The 14,431-nt window shown below is 44.5% G+C and overlaps 1 protein-coding gene across 1 annotated transcript in view; it reads right to left on the reverse strand.

Moving 5' to 3' along the window:
• The window catches only part of LOC116980312 (sodium/myo-inositol cotransporter-like), a 68,507-nt gene that overhangs the window by 15,198 nt on the left and 38,878 nt on the right, over positions 1-14,431 (reverse strand). Inside the window, exon 4 of the mRNA XM_033032411.1 lies at positions 11,535-11,678. Within this exon, the coding sequence (XP_032888302.1) occupies positions 11,535-11,678 (144 nt within the window). The remainder of the gene's footprint in view (positions 1-11,534; positions 11,679-14,431) is intronic.

The raw sequence follows: 14,431 nt of genomic DNA on the forward strand, positions 1-14,431 counted from the left end.
AAGTCAACACCACTTACTGTTCAAACCAAACCATTTGCCTATAATTGCCTCCGGAAATTGGAGGAACAGCACCTCATATTCCGCTTGGGGAGTCTGCATCCTGCGGGCATGAACAATGAATTCTCCCAATTTTGTTAGCCCTTGCTGTCTCCTCCCCTTCCTCAGCCCTCAGGCTGTCTCCTCCCATCCCTCAGCCCTCGGGCTCCTCCTCCTCCTTTTTCCTTCCTTCTCCCTATCAGTCTGAAGAAGGGTTTCGGCCCGAAACGTTGCCTATTTCCTTCACTCCATAGATGCTGCTGCACCCGCTGAGTTTCTCCAGCATTTTTGTGTACCTGCCTATAATTGAAGTTCACTGCTGTAAACCACTGGGATAACAACATGGAGTGGTAAAGTTGCAAGGTACCTGTTGGAGTCCAAGGTTAAAGCATTTGCACTTGAGGAAACCGCTAGGCCCCACCTGCTCAGAATCCCCAGCAAAGAGTCTCCAACAAACACTGCAGATGTTCAGTATTTCTTTCAATAAACAGCAAGCGATCGTTTAAGGGAGTTTACTGCACAAAAAGAGACATTGAACGGAAAAACAGAATTGAGGGAGACATTAAGAATAAAGATCTAGTACCAGCCTTGGGATGATTCTGTGCAATAAATGACATGCTGAGGGTTCATTTATACGTGTAAAAGACAGCCCATATATACAAGGCAACGCTTTCCCAATGATTAGTATAAGTCTCCTTTAAGTTTATTCCAGTGCAAATGGGCGATTGATAGTCGGCTTGGACTTGGTGGGCCGAAGGGCCTATTTCCATGCTGTATCCCTCTAAACTCTAAAAGAAATGTAACACCACAAAAAGCTGATAAAGATCTCAGAAGATCTTTCCTGGTCCGAGAACACTAATGCAATCATCAAGAAAGCTCATCAGCGCCTCTACTTCCTGAGACGATTACGGAGAGTCGGTTTGTCAAGGAAGACTCTCTCTAACTTCTACAGGTGCACAGTAGAGAGCATGCTGACCGGTTGCATCGTGGCTTGGTTCGGCAATTTGAGCGCCCTGGAGAGGAAAAGACTACAAAAAGTAGTAAACACTGCCCAGTCCATCATCGGCTCTGACCTCCCTTCCATCGAGGGGATTTATCGCAGTCGCTGCCTCAAAAAGGCTGGCAGCATCATCAAAGACCCACAACATCCTGGCCACACACTCATCTCCCTGCTACCTTCAGGTAGAAGGTACAGGAGCCTGAAGACTGCAACAACCAGGTTCAGGAATAGCTACTTCCCCACAGCCATCAGGCTATTAAACCTGGCTCGGACAAAACTCTGATTATTAATAACCATTTTCTGTTATTTGCACTTTATCAGTTTATTTATTCATGTGTGTATATATTTATATCATGGTATATGGACACACTTATCTGTTTTGTAGTAAATGCCTACTATGTTCTGTGTGCTGAAGCAAAACAAGAATTTCATTGTCCTATACAGGGACACATGACAATAAACTCACTTGAACTTGAACTAAAGTGGTAGTTATATAACATTGGCTCATTCATCTACAAAGTTAACTTAGCGCCTGCGAACCATGTTAAGAAAGATTTGAACTGCACCAGATAAATCAATGTGAGTAGTGGTGTAGAATGTTGTTATGCCAGCTTTGAAGGCTGAGGCATTTTGTTAAGAGTAAGATTAATGATTAAAACAGATGTCAACATATGGGGCCTTCTTTGAATAAATGTTGAATTTAATCAAAATAGGATTATTGTCAAAACAAGTTAAGCAGAATTCATTCCAAACATGAAATCCGATAGGGCTGATCAAATTGCCTGCATGTGGTTGAGATCCAGAATAGTTATTTTCCAACACTCAAACGATACTACTTCAAGTTAAAACATAGATGCTGAACATACAGGTTGGTGGAAATATATATGCTCGATAACAGGCGTTTTAGTGTACAAAATCATTAGAGGAATAGATCAGCGGCGTGTGAGAGTCTCTTTCCCAAAGTACGGGAATCGAGGACCAGAGGACATAGGTTTTAAGGTGAAGGGGAAAAGATTGAATAGGAATCTGAGGGATAACATTTTCACACAAAGGGTGGTGGGTGTATGGAACAAGCTGCCAGAGGAGATGGTTGAGGCAGGGACTATCCCAACATTTAAGAAACAGACAGGCTTGGAGGGATATAGGGCAAACGCAGGTGGGACTAGTGTAGCTGGAACATGTCGGCCTGTGTGGGCGAGTTGGGCTGAAGGGCCTGTTCCCACACCGTATCACTCTATGACCATATAATCTACTTTTAGCAGCTCGGGATAGCAAGATAGCAAAATTAAAATAATATCCCAGCTGTAGTCATACAATACAGAAGCCCATTGTGTCCATGCCAACTAACAAGCGCCTCACTGCACTAATCCTAAACTCATCCTATTTTGGTATCGGTCTTGATATTGGTATGGCGTCGTCACATGTACCAAGACACAGAGCAAAATTCTGCTTTGCAAGTTGTCTGGGAAAATCATAGAAGTGTCTCGACCCGAAACGTCACCCATTCCTTCTCTCCAGGGATGCTCCCTGTCCCCTGAGTTACTCCAGCATTTTGTGTCTATCTTCGGTTTAAACCAGCATCTGCAGTTCCTTCCCACACCATACATGAGTAACATCAGGTGGCTCAGCAGAGAAGCAGGAACTCAGCGGGTCAATAGACAATAGACAATAGGTGCAGGAGTAGTCCATTCAGCCCTTCGAGCCAGCACCGCCATTCACTCTGTTCATGGCTGATCATCCACAATCAGTACCCCGTTCCTGCCTTCTCCTCATATCCCTTCACTTCTCTATCTTTAAGAGATCTATCTAACTCTCTCTTGAAAGAGCCCCATCCCTGGAGAAAAGGAATAGGTGATGTTTCGGGTCGAGCTCCTTCTTCAGACAAAATATAATTTTAGTATTAGAGATATGGCGTGAAACAGGACATTCGGCCCACTGAGTCTGCTCCGACCAACAATCACCCTGTACATTAGTTCTACCCTACACTATAGGCACCATTTACAGAAGCCAATTAACCTACAAATCTTCACCTCTTTGGTGTGTGGAGATAAACCGGACAACCTGGAGAAAACCCACGGCGAAAACTCACAGGGAGAATATCCAAACTCCATAGAGACAGCACTCATAGTCAGGATCGAACCTGGATCTCTGGCGCCGTCAGGCACTGTGCCGCCCTATGTTTCCTCCCACATTCCAAAGACGCGCAGGATGGTAGGTTAATTGGCTTATGCAAATTGCTCCCAGTGTGTAGGATGTGAAAGCGGGATGACGATGAGCGGAAAAGAATGCGGAAAGTTGTGACCACTGCCCAGTCCATCATCGGCTCTGACCTCCCCACCATCGAAGGGATCTATCGCAGTCGCTGCCTCAAAAAGGCGGCCAACATCATCAAGGACCCACACCATCCTGGCCACACACTCATCTCTCCGCTGACATCAGGTAGAAGGTACAGGAGCCTGAAATCTGGTACATCCAGGTTCAGGAATAGCTACTTCCCCACAGCCATCAGGCTATTAGACACGACATCAAACAAACTCTAAACTATAACAGCCTATTGCACTTTATCTGTTTATTTATGTGTATATATACGGTCCATGGTATATAGACACACTGATCTGTTCTGTATTTATGACTACAATCTCCTGTTGTGCTGCAGCAAGCAAGAATTTCATTGTCCTATCTGGGACACATGACAATAAACTCTCTTGACTTGACTCTTGAACTAGTGTGCGGGTGATCAGTGGTCGATGGGGCCTCGGTCGGTCGAAGAGCCTGTTTCCACGCTGTGTCTTTTTGGAGATACAACACAAAAACAGGCCCTTCGGCCCACCGAGTCCGCACCAACCAGCGATCGCCCCGTACACCAGCACTATCCGACACACTAGGGACAATTTACAACTTACAAAAGCCAAATTAACCTACACAACTGCACGTCTTTGGTGTGTGGGAGGGAATCGGAGCGCCCGGCGAAAATCCTTCTCTAAAATTAAACTAAACTAAGGTATTTCAAGGGAAAATGTTATGTTCCTATCATGTCCCGGATACACTTTATATTCAAGGGGTCAATTGCCCTCATTCCATTGCCAGGCAGCGTTAAGATACTATAACCGTAATGGACGTAAGTGAAGGGGGAAGAATGGAAACAAAAATAAGGGGATTGACTATATGCTGAAGATAGGCACAAAATGCTGGAGTAACTCAGCGGGACAGGCAGCATCAATGGAGAGAAGGAATGGGTGACGTTTTTGGTCGAGATACTTCTACTATATGCTGTTTTATATTAAGACTATCTGTGGAATTCTTTGCCACAGAAGACTGGAGGCAAAGTTAGTGGATATTTTAAAGGCAGAGATAGATAGATTCTTGATTAGTACGGGTGTCAGAGGTTAGGGGGAGAATGGGGTTAGGAGGGAGAGATAGATCAGCCATGATTGAATGGCGGAGTGGACGATGGGCCAAATGGTCTAATTCTAGTTCTATCACTTATCGTCTTATGAAGAAACAAACATTGAAAGCAGAAATTTAACCGTCTGAATTGTACACATCTGGTATAAGATTTGATCCTTGAGCTGCCCATGAGAGGTAGAAGAAATTAGAGTTGAGCCAGTGATCTCTTCCAGATGTTGACTTTGTTGCGAGGTTACAAGTCATGTGGATTACTGGGAAAACTGTTGGTGGACTCTTGAAACATTTTCCTACACCAAAGGTCTTAAATAAATGCAAGTTGCTATTATTGTTCATGCTAATCCCTCAAATGTATTGACAGATTCTTGGTTACCCTTGCACGCCAGAATGGACATTTTGTTTTGGCTTGCTGCATAAACCCATCAACTGAAACTCCTGTATCAGTCCGCCTAAACCTACCTGATCTCCCGGTGGCTCAGCACTTTAACTCCCCCTCCCATTCCCAATCTGACCTTTCTGTCCTGGGCCCCCTCCATTGTCAGAGTGAGGCCCAGTACAAATTGGATCAAATTGGATCCTCATATTTCGCTTCGGCAGCTTACAGCCTAGCGGTATAAACATTGACTTCTCTAACTTCAAGTAGCCCTTGCTTTCCCTCTCTCTCCATCCCCTCCCCCTTCCCAGTTCTCTCACCAGTCTTATTGTCTCTAACTACATTTTATCTCTGTACCGCCCTCTCTCCTGACAAGTCTGAAGAAGGGTCTCGACCCGAATTGTCACCCATTCCTATTCTCCAAAGATGCTGCCTGTCCCGCTGTGTTACTCCAGCATTTTGTGTCTACCTTCAACTGAAATTTTAGTCTGGGCTCTCCAGATTTAGATAATTTTGAAAACCAATCTTTTACGAGAACGATCCCAGGAATGATTGGGTTAATATATGATGAGCGTTTGACGGCACTGGGGTTTAGAAGGATGAGGGGGTGGGGTCCTTATTGATACATACCGAATAGTGAAAGGCCTGGATAAAGTGATTGTGGAGAGGATGTTACCACTAGTGGAAGAGTCTAGGACCAGAGGCCATTGCCTCGGAAGAAAGGTACGTAGCTTCAGAAAGAAGATGAGGAATGTCTTTAGTCGGAGGGTGGTGAATCTGTGGAATTCATTGCCACAGACGACTTTGGAAGCCAAGTCAATTGATATTTTTAAGGCGGAGATTCTTGATTAATGACTTGTAACCTCACAACAAAGTCAGAGGTTATGAGGAGAAACAGGAGAATGGGGTTGAGAGGGAGAGATAGATCAGCCATGGTTGAATGGCAAAATAGACTTGATGGGCTGAATGGCATGATTCTGCTCCTAGAACATGGACTTATTTAGGATTAAATAAGAGAGTTGTGGATAGGCCACCAGGTTATACTGGGAAGTTACGGAACAAGGATCAAGTTAGATTGATCGAGGAGATTAGTTTAAACTGGCGTCATGTTTGGTATGTACATTGTGGGCCAAAGGGCCAGTTCTTGGGCTGCACTGTTCTATGTTTTATGTCAAACCAAATTCTACCAAGTCCATCATCCCAGTGTTACGAGCAGTGGGGAGGAAAACTGCAGGGGCAGCAAGAGGCTGAACATCTGTGCACTCTGTCTTTGAAGAACAAACTTGCATTTAAACAAGCCCCTTTGACGTTCTCAAGGAATCCTAAAGAGCCGCACATCCAATTAACTGCTTTTGAAACGTGGAAACTGTCAAATGGGAAGCGCATGTGGAACTCAATTTGCACTTCTGCAAATGGGATAAGTGATGAGATAATCTGTTTCCATGACGTTGGTTAGGGGAATTATTGACCAACTAGTTCATTAGTAACCTTGAATACAAAGTCAAGATGAATTCCCATTTTAAACATACCCTTTCTATTAACAGAATACCTCTTTTCGCCAAAGTCCAGCCTACTGCTGTGGTCATAGATTGAGGTTCGAACTCTTCGACTTTCTGACTCGAGTGATGAAAATTACAATTGAGCCAATCTGATACTATTTATTCCTTTTCTATTGACACAATCAGACTCTGCTGGCTTCACGTTGCATTAAATATTATTCCCTTATCATGTATCTATACACTGTAAATGGCTCGATTGTCTTTCCGCTGACTGGTAAGCACGCAACAAATGCTTTTCACTGCACTTGGGTACACGTGAACTAATATGAACTGAACTGAACTCCTATAACTGCAAGTAATAATTTAAGAGTTCCTTGAATGTAGACCCTCATCAATTATCTTTAAAATATTGAAAGGAAAAATAGATACTGTACTTTAAGGTCAGAGGGGTAAAGTTTAAAGGTGATATGTGGGGGAAGTTCATTTTTACACAGTGTGGAATGTGCTGCCGGGGTTAGCAGTGGAGGCGGATATGATAGTGATGTTTGAGAGGGTTTTACATAGGCACGGGTAATGTGTATAAAATCATGAGAGGAATAGATTGGGTGGATGCACAGAGTTTCTTGCCCAGAGTAGATGAATTAAGGAGCCAGAGGACATAGGTTTACGGTGAAGGAAAAAAGATTTAATAGGACCCTGAGGGGTAACTTTTTCACACAAAAGGCGGTGGGTGTATGGAACAAGCTGCCAGAGGAGGTAGTTGAGGCTGGGACTATCCTGGAACGATTAAGAAGCAGTTAGACAAATACATGGATAGGACAGGTTTGGAGGGATATGGACTATAAACGCAGGCAGGTGGGACTAGTGTGGCTGGGACATGTTGGCCGGTGTGGGCAAGTTGGGCCGAAGGGCCTGTTTCCACACTGTATCACTCTATGACTCTATGGCATGGATATGCAGGGAATGGAGGGATATAGATGATGTGCTGGCAGAGGAGAATAGTTTATCTTGGCATAATTTTCAGCAGAGATATTTTGGGCCGATGAGCTTATTTCTGTGCACTATGTTCTATGTACGACCAAGCAATATCAGATTGGAACAACAATTCATTTTTGTTATCTATAAATCTTCCACTGACCAGCTTGTAAACTGACAAACTGACAAATCCCTTGTATGTGAACATACTTGGCCAATAAACGTATTCATTATTATTATTCATTATTCATTCATTCATTCATTATTATTCATTATTCATTATTAAATAAATAGGTCTGAATTCCTAAGACAATTGAGCGTTTCCAGTCTTTGATTTATATCTCTGAAGAAGGGTTTCGGCCCGAAACGTTGCCTATCTCCTTCGCTCCATAGATCCTGCTGCACCCGTTGAGTTTCTCCAGCATTTTTGTGTACTTTTGATTTATATGACAGGTATCTTTAGGTATTCTAATGCCTCTATAAAGAATAATATATCAAGCTGTGAACGTGTTCAGCTAATCTTGTTGTGTAGCAGAAAGTACTTCCTTATTTTGAACTATCCACAAGAGAAAGTTCGGTATCAAGCAATTCTGTTGCACGGGTTAAAAATTAATAAGTATAAAAGTCTATAATCGTACACTGGGCTTGCTGCTATCAACTTTGACATTGACTTTATCTGGGAGTCATTTTGTGTTTATTTTCATAAACAATCCGACAACATCCAAAAATAGCTTTGTGTGGCTCCTTTGGAAGAATTTGGAATTCAGATCTGAAAATACATTCTAAGCCCACTGTACAACTCCCACACACAGGCAGAGGGAAGTGGGAAAATGTACAACGCGGGTTTCTACGTTGTACCATCAAAGTGTAGTCGTAAATACATGAAGCAAAAAGAGTTTAAAATTATATGGGGGCAAAACTGAACTTTTTCTTTGAATCCAAGTGAAGAGATTAAAGTCTTTCGTTGGAAACATACCAGAGAGCAGTGCTGAACCTCTTTGATGGCCCTCGGACTATCCTTGATCGAACTTTGCTGGCTTTACCTTGCATTAAGCGTCATTCCCTTATCATGTATCTACACACTGCAAACGGGTTGATTGTAATCATGTGTTGTCTTTCTGCCGACAGGTTAGCATGGCAACAAAAGTTTTTTGCCGTTCCTCAGTGCATGTGACAATAAACTAACCTTAACTGAACCGAGATACCATATAAACCAAAGCCTTCTCCAATAGGGCGCCCTATACATGGCGACTCTTTGCATACTTGTGAGGAGGTGTTTGGAGGATACACTGTGGTGGATGTTAATTTGTGTTTATTGTTGTTTATTATTGTATGATTGTATGTATGACTGCAGGCACGAAATTTCGTTCAGACCGTAAGGTCTGAATGACAATAAAGGTATTCAATTCAAATTCAATTCAATTCAAACTTGTGCGTTGCATGCAAAACAAAGAATTTCACTATACCAAGTACATGTGACAATACAGTGTCAATCAAACATAGACCTGGAATTTCCAATTTTGTTATAAAGGATGGTTTAAGGATCTGGAGAAACCAAAATATCTGGTGCACAGTCAAAAAGAACAATCCAAGACGATTTTCATGGGTTTAGGGACAAAAGCACCAGTGGAATCACTCGAAACAAGTATGACTGTCCACTCATCTCCATAGGGTCGTCTACTTGTGGGTCTACAGATGTCTGTAGAGGCCAATCCGCGATCCACACACCTTGGTGCAACGTAGGCAGTGGTGACTAGCGGTTGGTTGGTAGTTGTCGGGCCCCCTTCTCTCCTTACAGTGCTGTCGTTTTGTCTCTGCGACATGGCGTAGCTCCGTTTCATGACGTGCAGCTCCTTCCTGCACGGATTTCCTCCAGGAACGCCTGTCCAGTGCAATGTGCTCCCAGTTGCTCGATGTGATGTGGAATTTCTTCAAACTGTTCTTGATGTTGTCCTTGAAGCATTTTTGTGGCCTGCCGGGGGCTTGCCGACCTTCCTTCAGTTGAGAACCAGTGGAATAGATAATGCTTAATACTACACGTGACTATTAATCCACATGCAACAATTTAGGAGCATGAGAGTGTAGATGGGACATAATGGTCGGTGTGTTCCCTATTTTTCCCACCTTGCTTCCCCAGTTTGTGAGCTCGAGGATTAAACACCTATTGTGAGCAATTTTTGGCCCCATATCTGAGGAAGGATGTGCTGGCCCTGGAGAGGGTCCAGAGGAGGTTTAGAAGAATGATACCAGGAATGATTGGGTTAACTTACGAAGAGCGTTTGATGGCACTGGGCCTGTTCTCGCTGAAGTTTAGAAGGATGAGGGGACACCTCATTGAAACGTACCGAATAGTGAAAGGCTTGGATAGAGTGGATGTGGAGAGGATGTTTCCACTAGTGGGAGAGTCTAGAACTAGAGGTCGTAGCCTCAGAATTAAAGGACGTTCATTTAGGATGGAGATGAGCAGGAATTTCTTTAGTCAGAAGATGGTGAATCTGTGGAATACTTTGCCACAGAAGGGTGTGGAGGCCAAGCCAATGGATATTTTTAAGGCAGAGATTCTTGATTAGTGCAGGTGTCAGAGGTTATGGGGAGACAGCAGGAGAATGGGGTTAGGAGGGAGATATAGATCAGCCATGATTGAATGGCGGAGTAGACTTGATGCGCCGAATGGCCTAATTCTGATCCTATTCCTTATGAAATAGTTACAAACTAGCAACCTTCCTTATAATGTCCAAAATTTCCGACATCACTTGGCCATTCAATTCCCCTTCCCTTTTCCCCTCTGCCCTCTCAGCCTGGAATCTGTTGCAGTTAAAATGAAGCCCGACTCGAGAAGCACATTGCACATTGCAGCTTCCCCAACATTGAATTCTCTAACTTTAGGTAACTTATTCTTATTTTTACAGTTTGTGTCAGGACTGGCCGTTTTTGTCTGCCACTCCCTCTCCTCCGTTATTCTTTTATTTTAATATTCTAGCCTGTAGCCAGACTACAGAATATCAGCCAGACATCATAACATTAACAATACATTATGCAGACAAGGGAACTTAACAGCCTGTTTAAAGGCTACATTATTTCACCCTATCGTTGAAATTATCTTTGTTTCACCCTAGCTCTTCCCCATCTTCTGTGCCACATGTAGAAACAAGGAACTGCAGATGCTGGGTTACAAAAAAAACACAAAGTGCTGGAGTAACTCAGGCAGCGGGTCAGGCAGCGTCTCTGGAAAACGCAGAGAAGTGTTGTTTCGGGTCGGGACTCACTACCTTGTTTTCTTGACTAAGTTTAGACTGTACATTTACACATTAGAAGTTTAGACTGTACATTTAGTACATTTAGAAGATTGAGGGGGATCTTATAGAAACGTACAAAATTCTTAAGGGGTTGGACAGGCTAGATGCAGGAAGATTGTTCCCGATGTTGGGGAAGTCCAGAACAAGGGGTCACAGTTTAAGGATGAGGGGGGAAGTCTTTTAGGACCGAGATGAGAAAAACATTTTTCACACAGAGAGTGGTGAATCTGTGGAATTCTCTGCCACAGAAGGTAGTTGAGGCCAGTTCATTGGCTATATTTAAGAGGGTTAGATGTGGCCCATGTGGCTAAAGGGATCAGGGGGTATGGAGAGAAGGCAAGTACAGGATACTGAGTTGGATGATCAGCCATGATCATATTGAATGGCGTGCAGGCTCGAAGGGCCGAATGGCCTACTCCTGCACCTATTTTCTATGTTTCTATTAGAGATACAGAACAGAAACAGGCCCCTTGGCCCAACAAGGCTGTGCTCACCAGCGATCATCCCGTACACTAGCACTATCCTACACACGAGGGACAATTTACAATTTTTCCCGATCAATTAACCTACAAACCTGCATGTCTTTGGAGTGCGGGAGGAAACCGGAGCACCTGGAGAAAACCCTAGCGATCACAGGGAGAAAGTACAAACTACGTACAGACAGCACCCGTAGTCAGGATCGAACCCGGGTCTCTGGCGCTGTAAGGCAGCGACTCTACCGCTGCGCCGCCGTGCCACCCTATCTTTCTCTCTATCTTAGTTATGACGAAGAGCCCTCAACCTGAAACGTCAACTGTTTCTCCTTCCACGGATGCTACCAGACCTGCTGCGTTCTTCCAGCATTCACTGTTCTTATTTCAAATCTAGAACAAATCCAGAACAAATCCAAAATGCAACAGTTCATGGAATTAATGGCAATGAGCAAGAGCTTATAGTTGTGTGGGACATACCCGCCTCTGGTGTGCCGCAGATTGTGTTTGGATATTTTGTATGGCAGTGTCCGTTCTCCCAGGTTTTCCAGATTCCTCACCACGGCTCCATTTTCCAGTAACGCCTCGACCGTACGCCGCAGGGCTGCAGCCATCTCCGGCTGCCACGAGAACATCAAGGATGGGACGGCGGACAGGGAAGGAAGAGAAAGGGAGAAAGAAATCTCAGTTCAAGTCCAATGTTCGAGGCTACAAACACAGCAGTCAACGTCTGGATTGAAAGAGGCAAGCATCCCTCAGACGACTTGCTTCAGAAGATGGTTCTACACATTGCGCAACCATTTATGACCATTATTCTAGATAGGAGTGTGGAAACAAGCCCTTCGGCCCAGCCTGGCCATGCCGACCAAGGAGCCCCATCTACACTAGTCCCTGCTTTTGGCCCATGTCCTTCTAAACTTTTCCTAGTTACATACCTGTCCAAATGCTTTTTAAATGTTGTGGTAGTACCTGCCTCAACTATCTTCTCTGGCAGCTTATTCCATATACACACTATCCTTTATTTGAAATTAATTGATTTGAATGAATTGAATATGTTTTACTAGCCAAGTATGTGCCCTGATGCTTTGCTCACGTAACAACACGATACTCTGTAGACAATTAAAAATAAAACATTATAATTTACACATGTGAAGAATGAAATAAAATACCAAAGCAAAAGGAGGCTACAGACTTTTGGCTGTTGAGTAGAGCTACTGCTCATGGGAAAAATGCTGTTTTTATGAATGGCAGTGGCGGCTTTGACAGTCCGGAGTCACCTTCCAGAGGGAAGTGATTCAAAGAGTTTGTGGCCAGGGTGAGAGGGGTGAGAGATGATCTTACCCGCTCGCTTCCTGGCCCTTGCAGTGTACAGTTCGTTGATGGGGGGGGGGGGGGGGGGGGGGAGGTTGCAGCCAACAACTTTGAAAGATCTGAAGTACAGAAGGTCTCAGTCACCTTTCATCACTTGATGGAAGTGATTATGGGAACGGACAACCAAGATAGAACTTGCATTCTTGTTAATTACATTTTCAGTAAAGGGCCTGTCCCACGAGCATGCGACTGCATGTGGCAAGTGCGACCTAACGTGGTCACTTGAGCCGTACGGCCTCGCGGGGCCGGTACCACTTCGATCGCTGGAGCCATATGGAGTTGTGCGGAGCTGGTCCCGACATCGCGCGGGGCTCCTAAACACTGTTCAAAAATTCCGCGCGGCAACGGCCTGCTGGCCCGCAGCCGCATTGAGGCCATACGCAGCGCCTCGACGGGTGTACGCACCGACTCGACGCCGTACGCACTGTCTCGATGCCGTAAGCAGCATCTTGATGGCGTAAGCCTAGTGCAAACTTCCCGCGGACTTCGCTCGAACTTCACGTCAACTCGTACGGGATCACTCGACCTCCGCGCGGCCCCCGCTTCCGGTTTGGTCGCGCTTGCCGCATGCAGTCGTATGCTCATGGGACAGGCCCTTTAGGGTTGCAAAAAAAGGCAGAGCTCTCAGTTTCTTAGCGTTGTGGAGTCATAGAAGCACAAACCATTTGGTCCCATTTGTTCAAACTAACTAGTGGGCACCTTCTATACATATAGAAGAATTTAGTCCAAAAGGCTTCTATACTTTAGCGATTTACATGCTCATCTAGTCATTCCTCAAATGCTATCAATGGTCCCGTTTTAACATCTCTCTCAAGCAGTATTCTAGGTATTTACCACTCTTCGAGTGAAGAAGGTCTCCATCATATCCCCTCTAATTCTCTTCCCCCTTACCTAAATCCATGTCCTTGAGCTTTAGCTATTCTGTTCTGGGGAAAAGTTTCCTATAGTCTGCCCTATGTATAAAACTAATAAACCTGTACCCCTCGTAATTGTATATATCTCAGTCATGCCCCCCTCGTAACCTCCTCCTCTTTAGGGAGAACAAAAATTGATTCTCCCTGGGATAGATACAAAATGCTGGAGTAACTCAACGGGACAGGCAGCATCTCTGGATAAAAGGAATGTGTTAGGTTTCAGGTCAAGACCCTTCTTCGTCTGAAGACGGGTCTCGACCAGAAACGTCACCCCTTCTTGTTTCGTCAGAAGACAGGTCTCAGGGGAGAAGGCAGGAACGGGGTACTGATTGGGGATGAATCAGCCATGATCACATTGAACGGCGGTGCTGGCTCAAAGGGCCAAATGGCCTACTCCTGCACCTATTGTCTATTGTCTCGACCCGATACGTCACCCCTTCTTGTTTCGTCCGAAGAAGGGTCTCGACCCAAAACGCCACCCATTCCTTCTATCCAGAGATGCTGCTTTTCCCGCTGAGTTACTCCAGCATTTTGTGTCTTTCTCCAGTGTGAACCAGCATCTGCAGTTACTTCCTACACGCTTATTCTCCCTAGGGTCAGAAGCTCTGCCAGCTACACCACTGAGCCCCCCTATATGGACCAGGGGGTTGATAATCTGAGTGTCAGTTTTCTTAATGCCCCTGTGTAATTATGTCACTGTCAAAGTCATCTTCCAATGTTAGGCCCATCTGATTGCAGGAATTGCCAAATAAATGATTGAATATGTCTGAAGTTGCTGTCTGCAATTATCCTTGTTGTCCATCCTTTAGTGGCTCGACTTCCATCTCCACTTTTCATATTTATATTTGTAGGAAATGTCATGTTCCCTTTTCTCTGCCTGCCTTTATTTCTTGGTATTTCCCATTGTCATTTTCTGTCATGCATTCATGTAGACCCTTCTTCGTCTGAAGACAGGTCTCGACCTGAAACATCACCCCATCATCTGGATTATTGCTCTCATTCTCATCAGTCCGTAGAAGGGTCTCGACCCGAAATGTCACCCATTCCTTCTCTCCAGTGATGCTGCCTGTTCCGCTGAGTTACTCCAGCATT

Source organism: Amblyraja radiata, chromosome 14 (assembly GCF_010909765.2).
Source record: "Amblyraja radiata isolate CabotCenter1 chromosome 14, sAmbRad1.1.pri, whole genome shotgun sequence".
In the NCBI taxonomy this organism is placed as follows: domain Eukaryota; kingdom Metazoa; phylum Chordata; class Chondrichthyes; order Rajiformes; family Rajidae; genus Amblyraja; species Amblyraja radiata.